General features: G+C 43.9%; 1 protein-coding gene across 7 annotated transcripts in view; it reads right to left on the bottom strand.

Moving 5' to 3' along the window:
* Positions 1-24795, bottom strand: part of pdlim5a (PDZ and LIM domain 5a) — a 45251-nt gene extending 20456 nt beyond the window's left edge. The window contains exons 1-5 of one of the 7 annotated variants that reach the window (XM_037483500.2): positions 24688-24795; positions 24492-24589; positions 21220-21336; positions 19276-19528; positions 11281-11432 (exon numbers count right to left, since the gene is read on the bottom strand). In XM_037483500.2, the coding sequence (XP_037339397.2) occupies positions 11281-11432; positions 19276-19374 (251 nt within the window). In that variant the 5' untranslated portion in view covers positions 19375-19528; positions 21220-21336; positions 24492-24589; positions 24688-24795. Of the gene's footprint in view, positions 1-11280; positions 11433-19275; positions 19529-19926; positions 20219-21219; positions 21337-24491; positions 24590-24687 lie in introns of those variants that run through there. The other 6 variants (XM_062562348.1, XM_037483502.2, XM_037483503.2 and 3 more) reach the window with 6 other exon arrangements.
* Positions 24796-25615: the final 820 nt, after the last annotated feature.

A 25615-nucleotide genomic window follows, 5' to 3' on the forward strand; every position in this document is an offset into this window, starting at 1 on the left:
TGATTCATGTCATATTAATTGTTCTCCTCACAAAGAGTTTACTGCGTTACACACACGGGACGAATAAATGTAACTGTTGCAATGCGTCACGACTTCAATAAGCTAAAAAACACACCAGTTACCGTAAATCAAAGGTTAAGTAAGCCGTGCAGTAACTGAAGACGCCCCGCATTCCTTTCAGAGCGGCCCTTCAAGACACTTCCAGAGGGAGGTCCATGTCCTTCTACTCTGTGAATTTGAACCGACAGCCTTCTAGTAGCTGGAAACACATCAGACCACAGAGACGGCTACTCATACGCATGGCCTTCTCCTGCCTGCTTTTTTTCTTTAGTAGTTTTCCAGTGTCCGGATATTGAGATGTGAGGATCTTAATCATGTTTAAACCTGAAGATAAAAAAAATGACATAAAGCCATGAAAAGCAAATCATATCGGGAGCAACTGTCATCAAACCTGTGGTTTTAAAAAACATCCAGTTGGAGCAGCAGTGACGACATGGATGCTATATATAAACCAAAATAGTGCCTAAGATATGAATGAATATCATTATATTATATGAGAGAGGGCTGCAATAATCATCACAATGATAAACAGACACAAAATGAAAGGCAGGAGGCACCAACAACTTCTCAAGTACATCATGAAAATCTGGGTTTTGCTTTGAAAGACAGTGCTGCTTTCAAGGAACGTAATAACCACCTGAATAAGCTTAAAACTACGAACAAGCAAAAATCAATAAAAATGTACCAAATGTATTCTCTCGTATATTTGTCACCCCAGAAAACCAGGTAAAGATCAATCTTCGTATGAAACATATTTCAATGGGTTCACTGTCATGCAAGTGTGCTCCATTACTATTACTCTGCAGCTATAACGGGAAACACCAACAGGGAGATGTGGTGGGGTCACAGGGTGAGAGGGATACAAAAAAAGATGCCTGCTGCAAAGTGAGTTAGAACCAGAGTTTAATTTAACTCAGAGGCTTTTAGACCTCGTCTCCGAGGACTTTCAGGGTTTCAAACAAGCATCCCACTGTTAAAATGACTTGTTGTCATAACCTGGAAATATTTTTGATCCTCCGAACAACTGTTTGTTGGCTTGTTGGATAACATGGAACCCTGCATGCTTCACGTGCTCTTGGAAACTAGATTTTATATGACAGGTGCAAGCAGAACTGCTTTTGGCAGGAATTTAAACAGTAAAACAGCTTTTGTGGCATAAAAGCACTTCACCATTGCACTGAATCAATTCTTTTTCTCATGCCTTCCCACTAAATGAATCATCAGTCACATGGAGGATGCAGCCTCCTCTTCGTCTCCTCTCAAATCAACCGTGCCCTCGCAGCTGTTGGCTGTTCTCCGTTGTGCGTACGTCTTTAATCTCCCGGGTCTATTCATACTGAAGTGAGATCATTGAGCGATGTTTCCAGGCCTGTACCCTGGCGTGCCAATGGCTTCTCCAGCCAGCGACCAACCCGACTGAATCAATAAGCGATTGGTACACATTCCTGTGCATGTGTGTGTGTGTGTGTCGTTTGAGGTCTAAAAAGGAGGTAGGTCAACAACAAGAGGCTGTTTACGGGGACTGGGCTCTGTTAGTGACACCAGTACAAACCAAACACACATACCATTCCACGCAAACACTGATACAGCCACTCGCTGTAAAGCTGCACGTCTGAAAGGATGTTGCAAGTGGAGGTGTTTCTATCACACGACGCCTTCATATGCGTAGCCCGGCATGAATAAGTAGCTTTTACTTTTTTTCTGCAAGACAGTTTTTGTTACGTTAAACACAAAAACTCACACACTGTATGTACGCACATTTTTATAATATTGTTTAAACAGCAAAAAACAGTTGATGCTCTCTACATCATTGCAACTGCACAAAGGCTCCAAATGAATTCACACACTTGCAGTACGTGTGTCCAGATCTATTTTTAGATTTACTGCACGATGGACATTTCCAAATATTACATATATGTATGTGTGTGAAAAACCTGAACTAGATCCATGATAAACGTCGGGTTCTTTTGAACACTAATCTCCATTTGGCTCTTGATTTTTTTTGGCTGCCTTTGTAGTACCTTTTATATGTTTATTCCGAGGAGAGAAATAATTGACCCTGGTTTACTTTTTGGTCCATGTCTACACTTTTCCACCCTTCTCTGTTGTGTTTTAATTATCTCCTCTTCTTACTCACTTCTTCCTGCCATTCATGCCGTTGCCCCCTTTTTCCATCCTCCCCTGAGAATGAGGTCACCGTTTTTCCAACACAAGCGACGATGCTTATTGAAACAAAGCCCACTGAAATATATGCAGGTGTCACATCCAGAAGGTGACACACACTCTTTTAAATATTGTCCATTTATTTCTCTTTTTCTGATAAGACTGATAAAGAGGACAGTGAACAAGAGGGCTGGTTGAGTTTCAGTGTTTTTTTTTAAAGTTTCAACTTAAACTGAAGCACACGGTCAACGTGACGAGAAGAGAATATGAGGAAACCAATAGGAGAAGAGTGAAGTGAATTATTGCCACGTGTGGTTCAGCATTAGAGTGTGAACAGGGTGCATGTGTGTGGTGTGAGTAACTATAGGCACTGTAGGTATGACGTGGTTATATGAGAGGGATGATGACTTAACAAAGACATTCTTTTAGTGGTCCCTTAAAATCCAAAACACAACTGTTACTTTTGGCTATTTCCAATCCAGTGTGTGAGTTTATCTAGAGCTTTAAATAGATCCGCACACTGAGTTTGCTTCTCTTTATCAGTCCTCACACGGCGTGTGTGTGTGTGTGTGTGTGTGTGTGTGTGTGTGTGTGTGTGTGTGTGTGTGTGTGTGTGAGATCCTCCCCGTTCCTTATCTACTGCCGCCGCCCACCACTTATCCGCTACCTCCCACCACTATCTCCACAGAGGACCTGGCAGGCCCTTCAGCTGAGTATGACCTCACACAAAATCCTAAAAGAAGCTTTGAAGCTGACCAGACCAATGGAACAACGTATTTTAAAAGTAGCGCTGTTTTGCTGCTAATTGTTTCAAAGATTGTGTTTTTCTCCATCAAGGCAGGCTACAAATCTCAAAACCTGTGACAGAATGAAGGTGTTATATTGGTGAAATGGGACAACCTAAAAAGTCACCCATCAAAGTAATCAAAAATCATTAATGAAGAGATTAATATGAAATCTAAAAAGCACTAAAATCCAAGAAGATGGAGTGTGTCTATAGGAAACCTCTCAGGTTTCTGTGTTCCAGCGTGGCGTCTCGGTGGTCTGCAGGTCAACAGGAAGTGGTTCCTGCACAGCTGAAAAGCAGCAGCTCCCCCGCTCCATCACGGTGGGCCTGAACTCTGAGGTAAGCACCAAAGGCTTTTAGGTAGGCAAATTAAATACAGGTAACTTTCTGACCAATAGTGATACAAAACAACGTAATTCCATTGAACGTGCCGCTTCTGAGATGGTGCCACGTGTTTACTCTCCAATAGAGGACCAGTGTGACATTCAAGGCTATAAGAGAAATGCTAAATGCCGTTACATGGCACACAGCCGCTGTGTTTCCTGTTGTAACACAGCAACAGAAGATTTACAGGATAAAGCCAATATGTAAAGAAGGCTTCTGACTCCAATCTATCAAAGTCAATAGCTAAATGTGAGAAATATCCCAGATGTTACGGATTTTAATCAAAGTCAGACTATTTTATGTCTCCCTATTACATTTTATTACAGTGATCTTCCTACATTTTACAACAGGCACATTTTTAGGAAGCCTACTTTCTAACCCTAACACACAGTGGGGTACTGATACCCTGAGGACTCCTAGAGGCAGAACATGAGAGGAAACAGGCACATTAGGCTTAGGAGGAAAGAGGCAATGCCTCCAAAATCCTGAAGGTCAACAGTGCAGCATCCAAACCCCCCCAGAGCTCGGGGGGGTAGGGGGGGGGCAGGAAGTCATTCCCTCCACAGTATGAGTAGCAACGGCTACACACCAGGCCTGAATAAATAAGGGTTGGACCACCTAAACTTCTATGTGAGAATAGATTTGTAAAAAAAATAAAAGCCACAGACACTGGAAAACAAAGCCACTGGAAATATTTTACTAGGTACGGTTTGGGCAAAAAAACTAAAAGCTAGTAAATCGTATCCAATACGTGGACGTTTTTACGATAAAGCAGGAGAGGAACTGCACTTATGCATGTATCTGGTCACATGCAAATCATTTAATAAAAGGTCTTTTCATAGCTTATCATTCTTCTTAGATGTTCTCCATAAAAAGGAACTTTATGTAACATTCCATGTATTATCTTTACCTTTAAGGATGTGTCTTTAAGTGAAACAATAAGGTTTTGGTTAAATCTAGGAGTAAGCAAGTCTGACTTGGCTGAACACTGGGCAGTAAAACAAGTTGATGGGAGGACAGGAATCCTGTGTTGTCTTTTGAAAAGTAATTTAAACTTTTACAGCTCGGTTTTATAGCAGACTGACCGAGAAGTAAAAACTTTACGGCTAAAACAGAAGAGCTCCCATGGAGGCGCTATGGGAGACGGAGGCGCAGGGAAAGGGCTCCAAACCCATCGCTGCCATGTGGTCACACACCCAAATAGCAACATACAATGTTTACCTTGCAACACAACCTGGCACGTTTAAATCCTTTTTCACCAAGTGTTAATGGCTCTTGACCCGGTAATGGGAAGTCATACCTCTGTGAACGCTTCACGGCTACATCGCTTAGAAGGTTTAAAAGTCTATTTAAACAAACTAAAATGACTCCTAAATCGGAATGTGCGGCCATCCTGTTTGTCGTGTATGACGTACGAGACGTTTCCACACTGCGCATAATATGTAGAAATCTCAAAATAGAGCTTTTTCTCACGCTGCAGCCAACGGACTAACACACTATGACAATCCTCACTGCAACCACAGAACCAGAAGAGAGCAAATCTGGGTTCGTCAAAGGCATGTCGGTGCCGTCAAACCCGTTTAAAAGTACCGTTTTTCACGAGGATGGAGTCAAACACGACGCCACCAAAGCCCCGGTGTGATTTCAATGAGACTCGGATGAAGATTGCATTGTTTCTACTAGGGGGTCCTTGTCACAGTGAGTTCAGTAGACACACTGGGAAGGTGCTGGGGCTCTGTGAGGGAAACCAGTGGTGCGGCAACTGGGAGATCTGGGTTAAGGGATCAAGATGAATGAGTCTCCAGTGGTGTGGTTTCCAGCAGAAAAATAAACAGTTAAAAAAAAAAGGTGAGTTGTGAGAACCAGAGTGTGTGTTGTACTTTCTGCTGTCTGCAGTTGTGTTGCTGCTCACGGTTAACACAATAAATCAGAGAGCAGTCCAGACTGGGAGAGACAGCGCTCCAGCTGGGTCCAGTGCTTGGACTGCCTGCCATCGAAAGGGTCTGCATCCATTTCATCGATTCAACATTTGGTCTTTGGCCCGTTGGGTCAGAATCACAGAGGATTCACTCAAGATTCACTCGCTCGATGCAACAACTCCGGGAGAAGATGGTACAGATGTGCACGGGCCACATGTGTGTTTTATTTCAAAACAAATTGATTGCAATGTATTAGTGAGTCATTTGTGACCCTGGTGGTAACAGCTCAGGTTCCAACTCAACCTTCCACCCGGACTGTGGTCAGCAGCACTCAGTGCTTATGAAATCTAGCTTCTTGTTTTTCTCCTCTAATTAGTCCAGTTGATTCTCTGCAATGTTCCCACGGCCTTCTTCTGGAATCATTCAACATCGCTGGCTGGCTTCACCATGAGTGCTCTTGTCTTGCACTAAAATGTATTTGGCAAATAATAGAAAAAGACACAGAGACAGATGAGTTTAACACAATGTTCTTGGCCCAGGAGCATCTATGGCTACGTTCACCATATGCTTTTGGGATTTGTGTTTCCTTTGGCAAAAACAACAGACTAGCAGGAGACAGGCAGACACAGGTGTGTTCATCTGGAGCTGCGTTGTCTTGCTGTCAGGATGTTTGTGGCAAGTGCTAAAAGCCCGGTCAAACATGCTCATCGGTATTAAATGATCTTTGGCAAATACCACTGTCCAGTGAAAGACGCGGACGGGTGGACTTATTTCAGCATTCTTGGCTTTGGAACATTTTTGGCGAGTATCAGGGCGGAGTGACAACGGCAGCTGTGTGTCTGTCTGTGAGTACAGAGGATTTGCAAAGGGCTTTGGATTCACTGCTCCGGTACCAGTCTCTGGATTTCAATACTACACCCACACCACATTTGACTGGTTTGGTTCTTCTTCTAACTTTTCAATTGTATTGAAATTCAAAGCATGAGCCGCATGTAGATCAGCGCGATGTATGCTGTTGGTAAAGCCCACAAAGTGAGAGAGCGGGATATATAAATACATCAGCATGCCGAACACAACCTCAGACCTCCATGGTGAACCGATGAGGTCCATCAGACCTCCATGGTGAACCGATGAGGTCCATCAGGCCTCTGGCTACACCAAATCATCACATTTACCCGACCAAGCACATGTTTTTGCAGTCAGAGCAACGGAGCGGTGAACAAGCGGTCATGAGTCCTGGTGACGTAACATAGCTGCTGGTAGCATAGAGTCCACCCCCCCCCCCCCGACGTAAAGGTACTCGTTGCTCTTACAGCTCATGGACTCGTGCTGAGCTCGTGTGCCCAATTTATTTCCAATAAACTACAGGAGCTACCCTGAAGTAGCACGTGTTTGTGACGTCTTAATATCTTTTCTTCACTGTGGTGGGATATTCTTGCTGCTCCCCACCTCTACATGCCCCCCCCCCTAGCTCTGAAACACTAGCGGGACAAATGTGTTCCAGTGTGGTTGAATTAACTCAGGTATTTCTGTAAAAGCCTGCTCTCCCTCCCTCCGTTGAAAATAGGGAATCTAATTATCTCTCTCCGTCAAAGCCAAGTGTTCAAACACACTGTTCTAGTTGCACGCGGTCCATTCTGGGTTTCATTTCAGTTGGGCTAAAAAAAGGCCATAGATCATTTGATTAAAGTATTAGTCTAAAGACATCGGACTGACACAAATATCCAAATGACCTATCTGGATTTTATTGCGAGGATACATTATTAACAAGAAATGTAAAGAGAAAAACATAGTTCTGGGATATCCGAGTAGAGCATGGGCATCTCGATGATCTCTATTCAGAGATCACAATGAAAACAAAAGGGAAATGTACACCCCAACAGAGCCTGTTATTCTTATTTGCCCAAGAACCCAGAGCCAACTTCTCAAAATAACTCCAGCAGCTGCTATAGGACCTGTGCGTGTACCATTCCACATCATACTCAGGGTCTCACTTTCATTTAGCATGAATGTAGCGTGTGTATGTCTGTGCAAACTGCAGAGTTAAGCTGACCTCCCTTGCTAACTGGTGTGTGAATGTGTGTGAATGCGTCTGTAAATCAGTGCCATCCCAGAAAACAGCGCTAGCTTCGCAGTAATTCCACGTTACTGCACTTGCCCAAAGAATTAAAACCCTGGTTGTGTTCATTCGTTACGACTTGTGTCACGCAGAACTGGGCCTATTAAAAACCGCAATTACCCTCCCGGAGATCTGCGCTCTTTTTGCGGGCGCCGCGTGACGCGCCCTCAGTCCGCAGTGCGTATGAGGGCGCGTGCATCGGGTCCACTGGATTCGGGTTTGGCCCCTTTTAGCCGCCTCGTACACGTTGACGTCTTGAGACTGCGCCATCACTTGTGAAAGCGCTCAAACACACACACACACACACGCTGGTAACAGGCTCTTTGAAATAGCTCAACTTTGGGGAATGAAGCCTACAACCAGACAGTGGCGGCTGAACTGCATCACAGTGAAATACAAAAGGTGGTTTTATTGAGGCACGGGTTGATTGATTGTACAAGTATCTTTAAAGATAACAATGACAGTGCTGAAGAGGCTGAATTAAGGCTTGTAGGCGGGTTGTTGCACTACAGGCGGACGGCCCAATGACCTTAAAGTCGTCTGCCGGGAGGAACAACCTGCCGCTGAGTTTGGGGCTCCTCGCCGATGACCTTAATCTTGACTTGAGATCTTACGCTGTTCTTTCTCAATGCCAGCTTCCAACTTTCCCTCATTTGTCCCGTTGCTGCCGTTTCTCTTACTTCATTTTTCCTTGTCAAAATTCTCTCTGGCAGTCTTTTATAATCTGTTGAACCACATCCTCCTCTGCTCCACTTTGTCAGTTCCTCTAATTTAATTCTGCTCTGCTGACGACCACTCGTAATCACATTCCTGTACTACAAATTATGTTTATGCCACTAAAGTACTTTTGGGTTAAGGATGGTTCAGTTGGGTTGAAATGCTAATAAACGGATTGACCAAACCATAAAAATATAATAATGCTTTAGTTAGTTCACACAATATTCAGATATTGCAAAGAATTGGAATATCTTGGAGAATTACAGGTTTGTTTATTCGGTCAACAAAAAACATGTTGGCAAGTTAGACATTTTTATCCAGCCTTGTTAGATTAAACATAGTTTCAATGTTATTTGCTAAAACAATACCTTGTCTTTTTGTGTGCGTGTTAAGATGTAAACACATGCTCCACAGATGTCTAAATCTCTCTCATACGTAAACAGTGCAAATAGCTACCAAGGTATTACTTTATTGTTCTCATCAAAATGGAATTCATTAATCGCTGTCAAGAATGATGGGTTTTTGTGAATCAAGAAGAAGCAGGGAGGGGTTTAACGTCTTCTCCTGGCACCATGAAGCAGGGGCAGAAGATGATAAAACAGCCATTCATGTCCGCGAGGCCTAGTTTGTAAAGCTGCAGTTTTACTGTGTTTTAAATAAATGCAGATCTCTTGTTACTCATTTCAACTTGGAGACGTTCTTTACTCTCAGTTATTGCTGCTTGATCTGAATCGGAGGAAGTGGGACAGCTACAAACGCACCCTGAAGCCGGACTTTAGTTTTCAGGCAATAGAGCCCTTTTCCAGTTTTAGTTCTTCCTGGAGAAACAACAGTTTTTCCTTGTCTGGTTCACACATCTGCTGTCCATCTCTTCTCCCATCCCCAAAAAGAATAACAACCTGTCTGCTTTTAAAATACACACTCAAAGACACCGCATCAACTGTTAACATCTCTTTGTGTCTTCTCACTGTTATCATTCCTGTTGCTCCCTGACCCAGTGACAAACCCAATCAAAATGTGCAGAAAGGAAAAACTGAAAGAGACTCGAGTGACGCCTTTGAAAACCGACCTGGTCTTTCCATTACGCGTGTAAACTTATTAAAGTCCAGATGTGACCTATGCCTGACAATTTTTGCGTATTTCTTATTGTTACTGGAGTCAGGCGAAGGCGCGAGGATTGCACGGGCAATTTTCTGGACCTTAACGTATCCGAGAGCAGAAGCTGAAGCCGGGACCCCCCCCAAAGAAAACCGCCTGGTTCCACGATGTCGTTCTTCCACTTAGTAAAAAGAGCTGTTCCATGTGCTTCCAACGGGGAACGAATCAACCCTGCCTCAGACGCAGAGCGATGCACAACACAGAATCCTTTAACTGGTCCCCAAACAAGGCCACTTTTACATAACATGTGTTCAGTTACATTGGAAATTGGCAACTCTTTGGTTACCCAACTGAAAACAAAAGGCATCTGGGGCTGAATCGCTGAATCACTTTCTTGTTGAGTTCGATGAAGAGACAACATTTTGTTTCAGATCCACCAAACATCAACTAAATCCTCTATTAAACTACATTCGTTTACCTGAACAAACCATGAAATGTAGAAACAACAGGTCTCGGGTTTAACAGAAATTTAGGGGCTCGACTATTTCTTGGTTGGATTCCTGGAGCAGATTTTTTTTTCATTAAACAGACAGCCAAGTGGTTTCAATGCTTTGAGATCATTTTTGCATAAAAAACGAGTCAGCCTGTGACCCAAACTCTTCCTTTAAGAGAAGATACCGTGTCATAATATTAAATCAAATGTTTGACAGATTTGAGTTTTGAGTCTTGAGAGCCACGCTCACATGGACCTCTTTCACTATACGCCAAACTTGAAGCACAGCAATCTTGAATCCATTAGTGGTCTCATCCACACATTTAATGCAGCTTTAGCGAGACAAATTATGAAATCAGACACATGTGTGTAAGTATTATTCCACTAAGTAAACCATGAGCCTGACTACGCTTTGCTTAAAACGAATCACCAGAGTAATTGATAATCAAGATAGCTTTATTTTGATGTTGAGAACAGCTTCTCTGTGGAATTGGAACAGCTTAAAAGGTATAAATCAGACTAAATTATCTATATCTTCTACATTGTTGCCAGACAAACCTGGTTGACTTTCTTCCAAACAAAAACCTTTGTAATGCATCCAAATATGAACTTCCACTTTGACAGCCAATTGTTGTTCTAAGGAACTGTTTCACTCATCATAAAAAAATAAGTTTTATCATGGATCTCTTTTACAGGAGCCTACACACTGACCCTCAGTTCCTCTAAGCTCCGGTTATCTGCAACTCATCCAAAAACATCTTTGGTTCTGTCATTATTTGGTCACAATTTAGGGGACATAGAGAAGCAGTGAAAAAGAGATGAAAGTCAGGGCGGATTGTAACAGACAAATTAAAACACACAGAAGAAACGCATGAGCATTTTAATACTTCAGTTAGGTCAAATTTGATTTCATATGCCGCATCAAAGAAAATCCATTTGGCCTGCATGTACCATGTATGCAGATGCACGGCATACCGTACATCTGCGCCTTTTTTATGGTCTCGCATCCCAAAAGAACAAGTGTAGGGGCCCTGGAGCATTTTTGTTTAAATGAAAACACACGCGTGCCTGCAAAGAACCAGACAATCCAAACCACATGAGAACCAACATAAAGACACACACACACACACACACACACACACAGACAGACAAACACACACACAAGGGCTTGTGATAAATCAGATCCACTGCAAAACAGGATTCTCCCAAATAGAGAGGAGTAGGCCTTTGGGAAGAGGGGGTGCTGCTCTAGCTATTAGTTCTTCCTCTTTCCTTCGGGGACGGCACATCAGGCAGAATTAATGGTGTTGCTGCTTTGGTGAACATCAACTCTTACAACAACAGTGAACATCTGCCTGCATGCAGGAAGTAGGAGCTCAGAGGGGAGGCATGGACTTTAAATGTGCAGACCGTTGTTTGAAAAGGGAATTTATGGCTGTTGTCATGGAGATCAATGGCTTCCCACTTACCTGTACACATTCAGTCATTCTAAGGTGAAACAGCTACCACACACACACACACACACACACGTGAGGCTTACTTCTTTAGGTTGAGGCTGAGGTTTCCGGTGCAGCTCTTGATCTTGTTCTGGGCCTCCAGGTGGTTCATGCCCTCCGTGGCGATGCCGTCAATAGACAGAACCACGTCTCCGATACCCATGCCCCCTTTAGCCGCCTTTCCACCATCTGTCAGCTGCAGAGAAACGAAACCCACAGACAGCTTGAATTATCGACACAGCTAACAGCGTCACAGTCTGGATAATTAACTCACTCTGTATTTATCACAAGACGTATGGATGCGTTCAGTATTTGGGCAACGCTGATGAAAGAGCTAATCCTCTACCGCATGTCGGTGGCCCTACTGGACATTCGCTGAAGCGTGTCTAATAGCAGGAGTCTTTGAGTTACCTTTGTTCCTTCTTTACGACCTGCTGTCAAACTGGGCTTACAGCTTGTTAAGAGAAAGGAGAAAGACTCCAAACGTCTCTTAACCACAGCATGCGTGGGAGGAACCATCACTGCCATGACGCAATCACCGTGTCCAATTTATCCACCGTGTAGCCCTGTTCTGTTGGTGAAACCTCTCACACTCACCAGCAGCAGTGTAACTGAGAGGTTGTTACAAGCTAAGCTCATTTTGAAGCTCACTTAAGAGGCCAGTAAAAAGCAACAGGCCATTATGCTCTGTGCAAATGCAGTTAAAAGAGGTGACAAATAGCTAATGGTGCAACGCTGCGAGTTGCAGACACATAGCGGGTTCATGGGCTGTGAGCTAACAAGACATGTCATAAAACATGTAACACGTGTTCACTATAGTCTGAGAATTCTGAGGAATGCCTCGAATATCTGCCTCCAAACAAAGTTGAATTGCTGATACTTCCATTGGGGGGGGAGGGGGGGGGAGGAGGAGTTAAGGTCAATTTGACCCAGATTCAAGCCACGCAGAGGACGTCTTGATGAACAACAGGGATTGAATGTGTGAAAATGATGTTTTGTGTCAATTACGCTCTTGACAGAATTGGTAAATATGGAACTACATTCCTGCTGTGGGGGCGAGAATAATGTTTTCCAACACCCCGTTTCTGCTGTTGTGGTCCTTCAATGTTACAAAAAGGCAACAAACAACTTAACAGGCACACAAGTGAAGCCCAGACCGAGGTAAACCCCATTAAATGTGTAATTGTCTTGTATGAGCCATTAGAGTACATTCATACAGATTATTTTTAAATGATGTAAGTGTTGGTGACACATTTTCAGTCTTGTATGAATACCATGTAAGACGACTTTTTAGTGTGTTTCTAACAGCTGACTTTCAGACCTGCAATATTGTTTCAAGCTCCTTTCATTTTTCTCTTTTTAGTACCATCTTGAACTCTAAAGTCCCCATCACCAACAAACAGGGCAATCAATACATTGGTGGCCAAATGGGTCAAATCAACCAGGGACATTTTCTCCGGAGGCTGATGGAGGACTTGTCTCCTAGTGACACTGAAGCACGTATTCAAGTGCAACGTGATCATTTCAACATCGCTTGAAAATACATTAATGTCATTTAGATTTTAGTGTGTTTGCTATAAACTGACATTAGTAAACAGTAAAAGTATTGAAGCCTGTGCAGAACAAAAGCCCAGCTGCAGCTGTGGACCATTCAGCACCATTCTTGGTCAGAAAGAAGGTCCACGTGTGACCAAAGGAGAGTGAGGTCATTTGTTTCTTTTGACCCCCCTGCGCGCGCGCACACACACACACACACACACACACAGACACAGACACACCACTTCACTGAACACACACACACACACACACACAGACCACTTTGTGTGGATGTTCTATGGCGAGGCTTTACTTCAAGTGCAGCGATTGTATTTCTAGCGAATGACGAGCGGCGGTCCAACGTGAGGAGGTGTGATGTGGGTTCAGTCCTCTCGGGTGCGTTACCTCCCTCTCCATCTTCGTATCTTCTCGCTCACACACAAAAGACAGGCGGCTAATTAAAGAGGCTCTGCAGCGGGATTAGTGTGAAGGCTCTGTGGCCCCCAAACCTTTTATAGTCATATTAGCCCAACACACACAACTTCACTCATCACCACTCACAGCCACACGGGGCAGGAAGAAGAGCGCAGTGAGGGATCGACTTGAGACTGATTAGAATTGCGTGGATGGAACGGAGGGCAGAAACAGAAGGGAAGGAGGAAAGAAAAGGCTGAATCTGTGGGCTCTTTCTTCTCTGCGCATTTTTGCCAATTCCCAGGAGTGGGCTCATGTTGACCACTGTGGACCACTGCTCCCCACAAAATAGTCAATTATATGTTTCCCCCCCAATTAGGGCTCAGTTCCTGGCCCCCCCACCCCCCCCTCTCAATATATATACACACACACACAACCGAACAAGGTAGCTTTGTGGCCCAGATATATAATAAACAGAGAGTAAAACATGTTAAATTTGTGTTATTTGAGTATAAAAAACGGTTTCAATCCACAATTAAAGAAGGTTTCGGAGCTTATTTCAATATCAACGACAAGACAAGAAACCATTGAAGAGATCAGAAACAAAAATATGAATCATGCATCTGTGCAAAATAGCCCTTAAGCCCTTCAAGTGTCCCAGGGTATTTGGTTTACACCTCTGTGTTTTAGTAGTGACAGAAAACAGCAGCCACGGTGATGCCGTCCAGCGTCTACATCAATGTGCAGGGGGGCCTCCGTCAGCACTTGACCACGACACGAATAACCCTCTGAATAACAACTACACCACGTGTGAAACGTGATTTTATGGTGCAGGAATACACATTTTACTTACATTAATCAGGTAGTTAGAAACCAACAAGTCCTTGAAAACAAATGACAAAAACATTGTGGTGTAAAAAAGCTGATATCTGCATGTACTTGCTATCGTCATATTAGATACTTGGATATTAAATGCAGTTTTGAGAACTTTGTGTAGAAAATCCCTGCCATATTATACATTTGAACTTATGAATTCAAAGTGAAAGAGTTCATATTTGTGCCCAAACACCCCAAAGAATGAGAAAAACACAAGCAGCGCGTTAAAGTCGTATTTATAAATGAACTTGCAGCCGGTTTTCAACACGCTGTCTAACTTAAGTGCTCTGAAAAGTAACGTGGTTGCGACGCATAGCAGGACGCGCTAGCTGGGGTTTGAACAAACACTGACCAGTTTGAGTGCTTTGAACAATGGCTGCTTTCAGCACAAGGAGCGGCAGATTGAAACACTAAAAGCAGACGACCCGTTTTCTCATGACTCAGAAATCCACAAACGGACCACCGTGTGCCGGCCCTTTGTATTACGTCCAGCGTTAAAGGGGCCCTTTGGAGTTTTATTGTGGGCAAGGTTTCTGTGTCACTCATCAAAACAAATTGTATATTTGTGAGGTCTAAAAAGAGTATTGAACAGCACATGTTGGACAGCACATTTAGTCTCCTTCATCCCTGCTTTTGGTGGGACATTACTGCGTTTCATGATACTTAAGTGGAATTGTGTCACACAAACGGCAGAATGCAAAGTATAGTGGGTCTGTGTAGCCAATCGAATGGTCAAAAACTACACAATGGATATAATTGACTCTACCAGAGTAACAGAAGTACTGACTACGGGATGTAAATGTGGGGCAGTTTCACATATGCAACGGAGGACTGTATTTTCATACCCTCAGTACAGGAATCCAGAAATGACTCTTTAAACTGCACTTTGTTAAACTCGAACGGAACCAGCCAGCCCTCACGGTTGGACTCGATGGTGTGATTGTATCGGCACACACTCAGGAACCATCGGAGCACAAGCCTGGATTGTTCTTATTCCACATGAGGCCAGTGGACGCGTCATCCGTGGAACACACTTACGGGAGCTGTGATTAATTAAAAGGATCGGTTTGAAGTTAGAGGGTTAAATCGTGTTTAACTTGTTTGTAACATGTTGTAAGCAGAATGATAGTTAGAAAAACCTTGCCCAAAAACCATTGAAATGAGTGAAAATGAGTTATTACTACTGGGTACGTAAGGAACTCGAGGGCTGAGAAATCCATCCAGAGACTGTAGGAAACCTGGTTGAATGTTTAATAAGGTGTGAATAACAAGGGGCTCCTGGTCCATTGGCCAGTTTCTAAGAAGCCACATTGCAAACATAGCAGTGCACACACGGCTCCTCAAATGAACAACAGTGAACCAAATTGCCAACTTCTAATCTATACTACTTCTATTATTCCAGTAGGAATGAGACTTACGCTGAACAACGTCCAAACATCAGGCATCAAGACCAAATAACCAAAAGCCAAAGAGGAAAGCTGCAGCTGCTTCAGGTTTTCCATCAGTTGGTGTGACAGTATCATTGTGAATTCACATGATACCAGAAGTATCAGAAAAGTTTTCTGTTCCTTCCAGTTAAATGAAAGCAGCTCCCATCAGAAAACATCTTTCAAAAGGATAATTGTTTCAATCTATTTGATTACTGTGTCATTCAATTGATCGGTTTGTTTGTTAGTTTTTTTCCATATACATTAGTGATTTTAGGCTGGGATTGAATAAAAAAACTGATTCAACAGCTGATAAGATTCACAGTGTGACTTTTCCACTAAACCATTGGGTTCTGTGTGGCATGTGTGACGGTGTTGGGGCTTTTTACGATGGATTAGTGAGTCCATTACCGGTGAAGACAGAAATGTGAGGTCACCAGTTGGACCAGATAACTGTCAACATGCAATCCAGAGCAATCCTTCTCTTTTCTGTCCACTCATCGCTGCCACAATGATCCAAACAACATTACACATCCTCATAGATAACTTTTATTTAATAATAAAAATGCCACACAAGGCCTCACAAGTGTGTGGGACCGCAGTTGGGGGGTTACATTGTCCAAATACAAAAAGCGTGTGCCAACAAGCGCACGCACACACACACACACACACACACACACACACACACACACACACACACACACACACACACACACACACACACACACACACACACACACACACACACACACACACACACACACACACACACACACACACACACACACACACACACACACACACACACACACAGGTTGATCTGTGGGAGAGGAAATGGTGAGTTGTTGATTCTGGAGCTGGCTCCATCTTACCGAGATAGATATATGCTCGGAGGAAAACACAAGGCTTGTTTGATTAAGATAGCTTCAGGTAATATAAGTCACATGGGGGAGCTGTCAACTGGCTGTGAGAGTCTGGTACGTAAGGTTAAGACCCCAAAAGCACCTGGATGGTGTAATGCTGAGGGAAAAGACCAAGACCATGTTTGTTACTAATCAGCGTTAGAAATACGCCCATCAATCTGGTCGCCTGTTGTCATCGCCTGCTGACACAAACGTTGAGTTCCAAGAACATGCATTCCTCCTTGAAAAGGTACTGGTGTAGATGATGGTTGCAGTCATGTGTGTGTCCTCACAGCACAAACTCTAACATCTCCTGTGATTAACAATCCTCTCCGACCAGCTCACCAGACAGCTCTGGAGGACGGGTCCATGCAGTGAGGACAAATGGACGCCTTATTATCCGGCATAATGTTGCCGTTTTTACTTAAAATAAACACATGGGACGCACTGTGGTCAATATTCAGCCTGAGAGCTCTTAACACAGAGGTAAAGATCCATGATCAATTTGCCTCGTGAGCAGTAGCAAGGCGCTGACCTGAGGAATGAACCTTCTATTCTAAGTATCTTAATGCATTTGCTCCTCTGGGTTGCCTTCCCTTAAATTATTTTAACGGTGGATCCGGTAAGTGCACTACGCTCAGTTTAAATATTGATTCACAGTGTTTCAAATTTTACTGAGAGGGGGCCGCTTTTTTTCTGTCTCCGAACACGACCGACCTGCTTCTAGAAAATCCTTTGATCCTCAAATGGATTTCAGGATAAATGTTTAATGGGGATTTACCAGAGTACATCTGCAGGCAATTTTCTACAAAATGTTTTTAGCAGCACATCTATTAAATGATTGCTTCACTTAAACGTAGCGTGTTAGAGCAGCCTGATGCTGATGCTGTATCTGAACTACTGCAGCTCACACTTCCATTGCTCTTTTTAAGCCATGAAAAGTGTCACTTGTGTCCACTCTCTCGCTCTGTCTGCTTTTGCAAAACTCGTTTTTTTTTTTTTTTTCTCCCCCCTTCTCCAAACATTTCCTTTTATGGACCACGTCAAACTGGGTTGCCTTGGTAAAACCTTTCATTGGCACTAGAGAGAGTATTGGCCTCTTATTAAAACACTTTTTATAAAACAGCAGTTACCGGGCAGAGCTCAGGACTCGCAGTTACACCTTTACACCTTTACCCGACCCCCGACCCTCGATGCAGCGCCGCCGGTGCAATGCGACAATGCCTTGGCTTGGACTTGCGCCGTAAACAACACACACCGTCTTGTCTGCGTACACATAGAGCTTAGCAACAGCAGCTGTGAGGCTAAGTGTGGTTTGGCACCTATTACCACTTTGTGGAACCAACTCGGTGGTTGCACTGGCAGAGAGCAACGTGTGTGTGTGTGTGTGTGTGTGTGTGTGTGAGAACACGGCAGAAGCACGGCCCTTCATCCACATGACATGTATTTAATATGGTAATGGCGCTCAGGAAACCGGCCAAATGAGTGATATGATTGCCCTTTACTTCAGAGCCAATGGAATAGCACATTGGGACTTTATCCTTCCAACTGTGAATTGGGATGTTAGTTAGGGTACAGTTTGTTGCCGAAGCTCTTGTTTACACCTTTTGATGCACAATTAAGCCACCAGTAACTGAAGATTTTTTAATTCAAATTTCACCTTTGGCCAATATATTGAGAAAAAAGTTTTTGATGCATTGATATCTCATCCTGAATTGCCTTAAAGTATTAAGACACATTCATAAGCCATAAGCCATAAACCATAAATCTGTCATTTGGATACCTCAGTAAAGGTCAGTGAATTATAGTTTATTCACTGCTAACTTCTCCAATGTCAACATATCCATTTATTCTGATCTATCATCATCATGATTTTTTTATTAAAACTAAAATTTGCAATGCAGAGTTCTTTCATGCAGCATGGCAACATAGATGACTCCGTAAACAACTGTTACTTGAATTTAATTTTTTTCTCTCCGCAACTCCGATAAAGTCTTCCATAGTTTGGAGTCCGGGCATGAACTCCCACACACACAAACCCACACACACAAACACACACACACACACACACACACACACACACACACACAAACACACACAACTGCGGTCAGAATCCACATGTCTTCAGTTAGTGGGAAAAGTCTCACATCCAAAGTAATAACACAAACATGGCAACCCAAAGCGGCCCCAAGGGGGGTTTGGCACAGGACCTGGCAAGCCGTTCATCATCAGTCTCACGTTGCCGTGAGTCCGTCCTCGTGATTTGTGTGCGTGCGAATACAATTGTGCTGCTGTTGGCGTGTGGTGCACGTGAAGCTTCACTGTCCAAGCAGAACGGAACAGAAGCTCGAGCGGCATTATCCCTTTTTCAGAATCACAGTTCAGTTAAAGTGATGGGGGGGGAGAGGGAGGGGGGGGCATAGGGACCGCGGGCCGGGAAGGTCAACAAGAGGTAACAGAAAGGCACGGAAACCAAGGGACCATCAAGTCACTTCCTCGAGCCCAGGGCCCCGAGCCCAGATATGAGAGCCAGCGCTTTGATTGCGGGACCTTTGCAGCAGACGCTGCAAAGTGAAGCGGCATGGCCAGAGAGGGGGGGGGCGGGGGGGGGGGGGGCAGTGAGAAGGTCTCCTGTGTGGTCGGCAAATGATTCGGCTGAACTGCGACAAGTGAGGTGGGGGAACGGCGGTGAAAAGGAGAGGGGGTTGGAACGGGGGGGGGGGGCTGGTTAATCAGTGCTCATCTTTTTTTACTCATTCGTAGGCCATGGGGCATTGCTGGGACGTCACTCTGCCAGCTGTGACAGAGGACTTTGGAGACATAACAGGACATGTGCGTTTAACATGGTGTCAGGTGGAGGTATGATCACGGCTGTGTTTCTTACCCTGGAGATGGTGAGGGGCATGTTGAAGTCCTTGCCTCCCTGCAGCCTGAAGCCCCAAGGGGCCGGGCCCAGGAGCAGGACGCTGTAGTTGCTGCTCATGGTCTCCTCGGGTGATGTCAAACGCGCCGACGAGTGATGATGGCGACGGCGTAAAATGTGTTGCGGGATGGTAACGGGATAATAGTACTGTCAGAGGGTGTTGGTGACCGGTGGAGGATTTGGTTCCGCTCCCTTTTGGATGATGTTGCGAGGTCTGAGGGAAGATCATGTAGGGACGGCATATATTCGATTTGTCATTTTCGAAAAGAGACAAGTAAAACGTTCTGATGGATGAAAAAGAGATCAAGAGACTAATGCAAAGGGAGCATGTAGAATGCAAAAGGCAAATGTACATTTTATGCAGCAACTTTAAGTAAACACAAAACAGAATTTTCATTATTTAAATGTTTGTCATAATGCCAACGGCTGCACACATAAACACATACACATGCAAACAATACTTACATGCTGGACAATATGCTGGAGCAGTTAACTAGCCTAAAATACTTACACCCCCCAGGGAAACCTCCAGAGAGCACAATTAAATGGCTAACATTGAGTTGGATTGTTTAACAGTTGCTACTATCCATTACATGGTTAATGAAAATTTACCTTAAATGGAAATTGCAGAGAGGAAAATAGTTCCTTCACAGGCAGGTAGACAATGTGATGTGTAGTTTCCCTCTGACTCTCCCCCACACTCTATGTGTGTCAGAGAGGCACAGGGGGATGCAATGCTCTTATATACCAGCTAATGATAGAGGGGAGGGGAAAGGTGGAGAAGGGGAGAGACCAAGGGGGAGGAGGAAGAGGAGCGGAATCGACCGAGGGTGGTGGAGTGGGTGGGACACAAAAGGGGAGGAGAAATGAGGGACATGATACGAAGACGGGAGATTAGGGGATGGGAGGAGACACCGAAAAAAAAGCAAGGGGGAGACGTAAAGGGGGGGGGGATTAAGGGAACGAGTGTGGGAGCATTTCACAGAGAGAAAATCACGAGGGGAGGGAGAGAGGGGCAAATGAGGGGACAGTTTATCTTTCATCCAGATATTTTGGGAACATTGACTTAATGCTGCTGGCTGCTTGATTTGAGGTGGAACCAGGTCGCAAACCTGGGGACACGTCCCAGACGCTTTGATCAGAACGTGTCTCAGATGTCTCCCAGAGGAAATGTCCCTCACTCTTGAATGATACGCGATTGGGACGATGGCGATTTGATAGAAGCTCAGAATACTGCTGTTACGCGGTTGTCTCACTACGGCTGCACTGATGCTCCAGTATTTAATGAAGCAGTGGAAAGCAAGGATGAAACGCTTCGTCCGTCATGCTGATTATGTAAGCATGTTGCCCCCCCCCCTGTGGAAAAATCAAAGTGAGAAGGATAACGTAACCTCAACTAATCTCTTCCTGAATACCTGTACATTTAGTTAAAAGTGAGGTGAGTGCAGCAGCATCATTTCCATCTCGCTTTTCAGTTTCCTTATTAATTACGTCCAGAGCAGGCAGTTATTCTCCTTACTCTGTACCCCCCCCCCCCCTTTTCAGCTCAGACAGGGCAATATTTAGACCGATACTGCAGTGGCTCGATTAAAGATTCATCCCATTCCTTTTTTCAAACCCTCTCACTCAGATCACTTAGATCGAAATACTGTTCCAACAAATATCAAAGAGGAGATGGATGGCCTGAAAAATAAGTTGCCCAAAAGCTCATAAGAGGTGACTGAACAGAGTCCGATAGAGAGAGAAAGGAGACACAGAACAAAGGCAGAGAGACAAGAGGGCAAAGGAAGCAGGCTAAAAATGACCTCTAACACGTTCCATAAGCAAACATCCTGACACAGTCCCAGTGTGAAAAGATTAAACGCACAACGCCGCACACATAAACACAGGATGCTCTTCATTAACCTGCTAATGGACGTTCCCACGGTGAGCAGAGCTGCACTCTTCTGCAGCAAAAGCGAGGTTTAACAAGAACAACTCAGCAGAGATGATGGAACCATTAATGCCGCTTCCTCTGCAGAGCTGAGGGGGGGGGGGGGGGGGGGGGGGGGGGTGCAAAAGGCACAGAGTTTTTTGAAAGCTATGGTACACAGACAGTTGCTCACGTTAATATACGTTGAGAACACATGGTTACACTTGGTTGATGCTATGGTGATCAGCACTTTTGGAGTTTACCTTTAATCCCAGCAGGCTATCCTGTTAAATTAATAAAAAATATCGGAATCATATGTTCCGTCTGTGGATTAGGTCCCACATTTAACATTGTATGCCTACGGACAGGCGTATTCAGGGTATAAAGAGTCTTTTTGAAGGCTGGCCATATCAACATGGTAACTAGTGGTGCACGAATAACCTGCAGGAGAGAAGAGAAACTCATCAAATGGTTGGAGGATGAACCTTGAGAAAGTGTTCATAACTGATATGATTGTGTATTTACTTAACAAATAATGTTACAGTGTCATCAGGCATTATATTCTAATATGTCTGTGTCTGCATGGATGGTGTTATGAGCTTTCAACCTTATTTGCTGAGGTCTGTTTGTATTGCAGCAAATGCTCCAAAAGCCAAACATTTGATGAGAAAGCTTGAAGAATAAAAATGCACAGTCTCCCCAGACCGACCCCAATGTGTATACTACACTGCTGCAACTACCAAGGAACAGCTAAAAACAACGAATAACCCCAAACTGGAGCTGGAGCTCATTTTTTCGATTTCATTCTCGTGTTTTAAGAGCACTGGATTCCCAAGTCTCATGATGATAACATCTAAAATATGGCCCCTCCCATATATCACTGTCTCGAAACATTTGATCAATTGTTTGTATTGTTAAAAAAAAAACTGCAACGGAGTGAACAAAGCAGATTTGTGATGCAGAGGATAATGAAATCAAACACTAACAATAGAGAGTGTGATGTGGCTCAAAACCTCAGATACCCTGCCAGTCCTTTGTTCTGTGCTCTATTCCAGTCCCCATATGCTCACCTCTCCAAAGGCTTAATGATCACAGCTTAGCCCCCCAGGCCAGCACACACACACACACACACACACACACACACACACACACACACACACACACACACACACACACACACACACACACACACACACACACACACACACACACACATTGAGACAAGCCGCACCCCTTAATGGTATAACAGTCTGCCCCTCTGAATGACATTTAATGCATCATCCATGAGAATAAAAGGGGGGCCCCCCAATTCTGCCAGCTGCCCAGAAACACACACACACACACACACACACACACACACACACACACACACACACACACACACACACACACACACACACACACACACACACACACACACACACACACACACACACACACACACACACACACCCTAAAAGGTCACCACATACAATCAATCTCTCTGGGGTATAAATCAGAAGTTACAAAGTTAAAAGCTTACAAATATCCTAAAACATAGATGCACTCAGAAAGTATATCTTACTGAAATGTTACTTGCTAGGTGATTATGTCTCATATTAAGTTATTTAACTGATTTAACTGACTATACAAATGTAAATGGTAAGATTTGGCATTTTTTGCTGATTTTTGTTGAACTCTACTCGCAGGATAACGAAGCCACGGTCCACTGATAAACTGGCGTTTATGTTCACTGGAGGATAAAAAGGTTCCTTCAGGTCAGGAAATAGGCAACACAATATACTAGCACGACACTACACATAATTCATCACACAAGCATTACTTCCCCACACACCCAGCAGACAGACACACCTGTGTACGCTGATTTAAAATAGGGAGAGGATTTGTTTGCCAGCCATTTAATCAGTCTGACCCTTCCAGACTGATGTAAGCCGGGCTAATCCCGCATCCCATCTCTAGAACACTGCACTGTCATAGGGCAGCAGCTTCCTCGAGGTTGGGACGGGGGCTTTTGTCACTGTCAAACCAGTAATTACCCACATAACTGTATCAACGTTTTCGGGGTTTGTGTTCTAATGGCCGGAATGCAGAGACACAAAACGGACCAACACATAGACCTTTTTCACTCTTTACTGTTTCTTCACATGCTTTTCCAAAGAAACAGGTCCATGCTGTAGAATTCCTTGGAATAATGGAATTAATTCCGTGGACAATCCCAAAATGCAATTTGGTCTTGATTTGATACGAAGACAATGATCTCCATAATTGAGTGTACTATACATCACCACTGAAGGGCTGTCTGGGATCCAGAGATGGGATTACTCCCTGCATCTCGGGTCTGTGCTCAGTCCCCGTTTATAACTTTACACTTTCACAGTGGAAAATATTCCTCTCTGCATACCGCACCACCGGAGAGACCGCCATCTCACAACAAACCGTTTGTTCATCCTAAAAAATCAGACTTAAGCTGCATAGAGACACGAGCACACACACACACACACTGCTTAGTCTGTCAGTAAAGACTGGGTCAAGCAAAGTTTCCTCAGAGACAGTAAACACATTTCAGACAGCGTCCTCCACTTATGATCAGCTGTTCATAGCTGTTCCTCCCACTTACTATTTGGAAGCGAATGGTCAAACACTGAAGTCACCACCAGGCATACATTTCCAAATCAAATGAGCAGGATGTCATGAACTTTACTAAACACGTTCACGCCCCCCACAGGATGAACTTTGAGATTTCACTTCACAACTGCGATGACATTGAGGTGAACAAAGGTGTTCCATCCTCCTGTCCTTTATCGTTTTGAGCTTCTAGGAGCAGTGGTCTTCTACTAAAATGTGATGAGGTCCAGTTAGAGAACAAAGGTCCGGAAGATCATAATGTGACAACTTAGTGTGAATAAATAGAGGAATAGAGTTGTATCAACATCTCCATGTAATCAATACACGACTAATCAAATGAATTCAGTACGATTCTAGAACAATATTTATATTCACGTAACTAAAACTGAAATTATATGGGACTGCAAATATAAATAATATTTACTCAATTAACTAAATGATAGGAGGGCTGCATATAAAAAAAAATAATGAATAAAATGTAAAAATGTCTGCATGTTCAAATAAAGTGCTTCAATTCAGAAAAATTTAAACAGGGATATACGCTTGAATTTCCCCTTTTTCTGCTTCACATTTGGACACAACAGTCTCAGCAAATTATGAATAATACATCTAAACACATTTGAACACCGCTCTCCTGTACCTGAACGCACCAGGGCCGTTCTCCTCACGTGGAGGAGCTCATTGCGCCTCATGATGACGTTTCAGCGGGTTGTGAGCAAATGAGGCACTGGTTTAGTGCTGCAGTAGGAAGTATGAACAGAAACCAGTCAGTCCATTGTGGATTAAATGCTCTGCTTTCGCTCTCCATTTGTTCCTCGTTTTTCTTTTCTTTCTACCGTCTTTTTATCTGTAATTTGCCGCTACCTCTCTCTGTCCGCAGTATTGAGACGATCATCGTCCTGCCTGGAGTGCAAAGGGTCGAGTCGTGTCACGTGGGATGGTTTTACGCGAATGCTATTGGTCAGTGCTTTGAGCCACTACCGTAAAGACGAGTAAAGCTGCGCAGTCGAAAAGTGCACTGGCACGTTTAAATCACCACCGTATTTTTTTTAGCTTTTGGGTCCGGATGGGACGGCTCCTGGGTCCGGATCCGGACCGTGATCCGCCAATTAGTGACCTCTGTTCTATGGCGTTGACAGTGGGTCTGCCCCCTACAGTCAATGACTCGACTCAAGACCTGGAGATTACAATGAGTTAAGCATTTGATGTCAGTTCTCTGTTCTGGCGCCCTCATCTCTGGGCAAGTGAACTTGGATGGATGACTTTTGAACCAGACTTTGGAAAGACCTCGTCTGCTATAGTTCAGGCTGCCAACCGCTCCAACAGGAGGGAAGCTTCAGCCCTGGTTGACATTGAAAGAAGCGACAAACACGGTCAAAATGACTGTAAAAATGGCTGTTGCTAAGGTTTTCAGTCCAGTGTTGATGGATAATTTTTCCCACTGTGCTCCATTTTTCAAACGCTATGCATGAGAATGGTGTTCGACTGGAGCAACTACTTGCAGCTGGAAAAATAAAGACAAAGTCTGTGCAGTGGCGAGCCAGCTCCAGGAACATCTTGAAAAAGATGCGTCATCAATCGTTGGTTTTGTTTATTTCTAGTTGTGGTGGAAAAGGTTGCCTGCCGTTGCATTAGCTTCCTGCAACTGTGGTATATTTGGTCCATGTCTAGAATCATATCCTGCAGGATATGATTGCAAGGTATAAAAAATTGCAAGGCACATGTTGAACAGTTTGTCACTTCAATTCATAACAGGCCTTACAT

This window comes from Pungitius pungitius, chromosome 5 (assembly GCF_949316345.1).
Source record: "Pungitius pungitius chromosome 5, fPunPun2.1, whole genome shotgun sequence".
In the NCBI taxonomy this organism is placed as follows: Eukaryota; Metazoa; Chordata; class Actinopteri; order Perciformes; family Gasterosteidae; genus Pungitius; species Pungitius pungitius.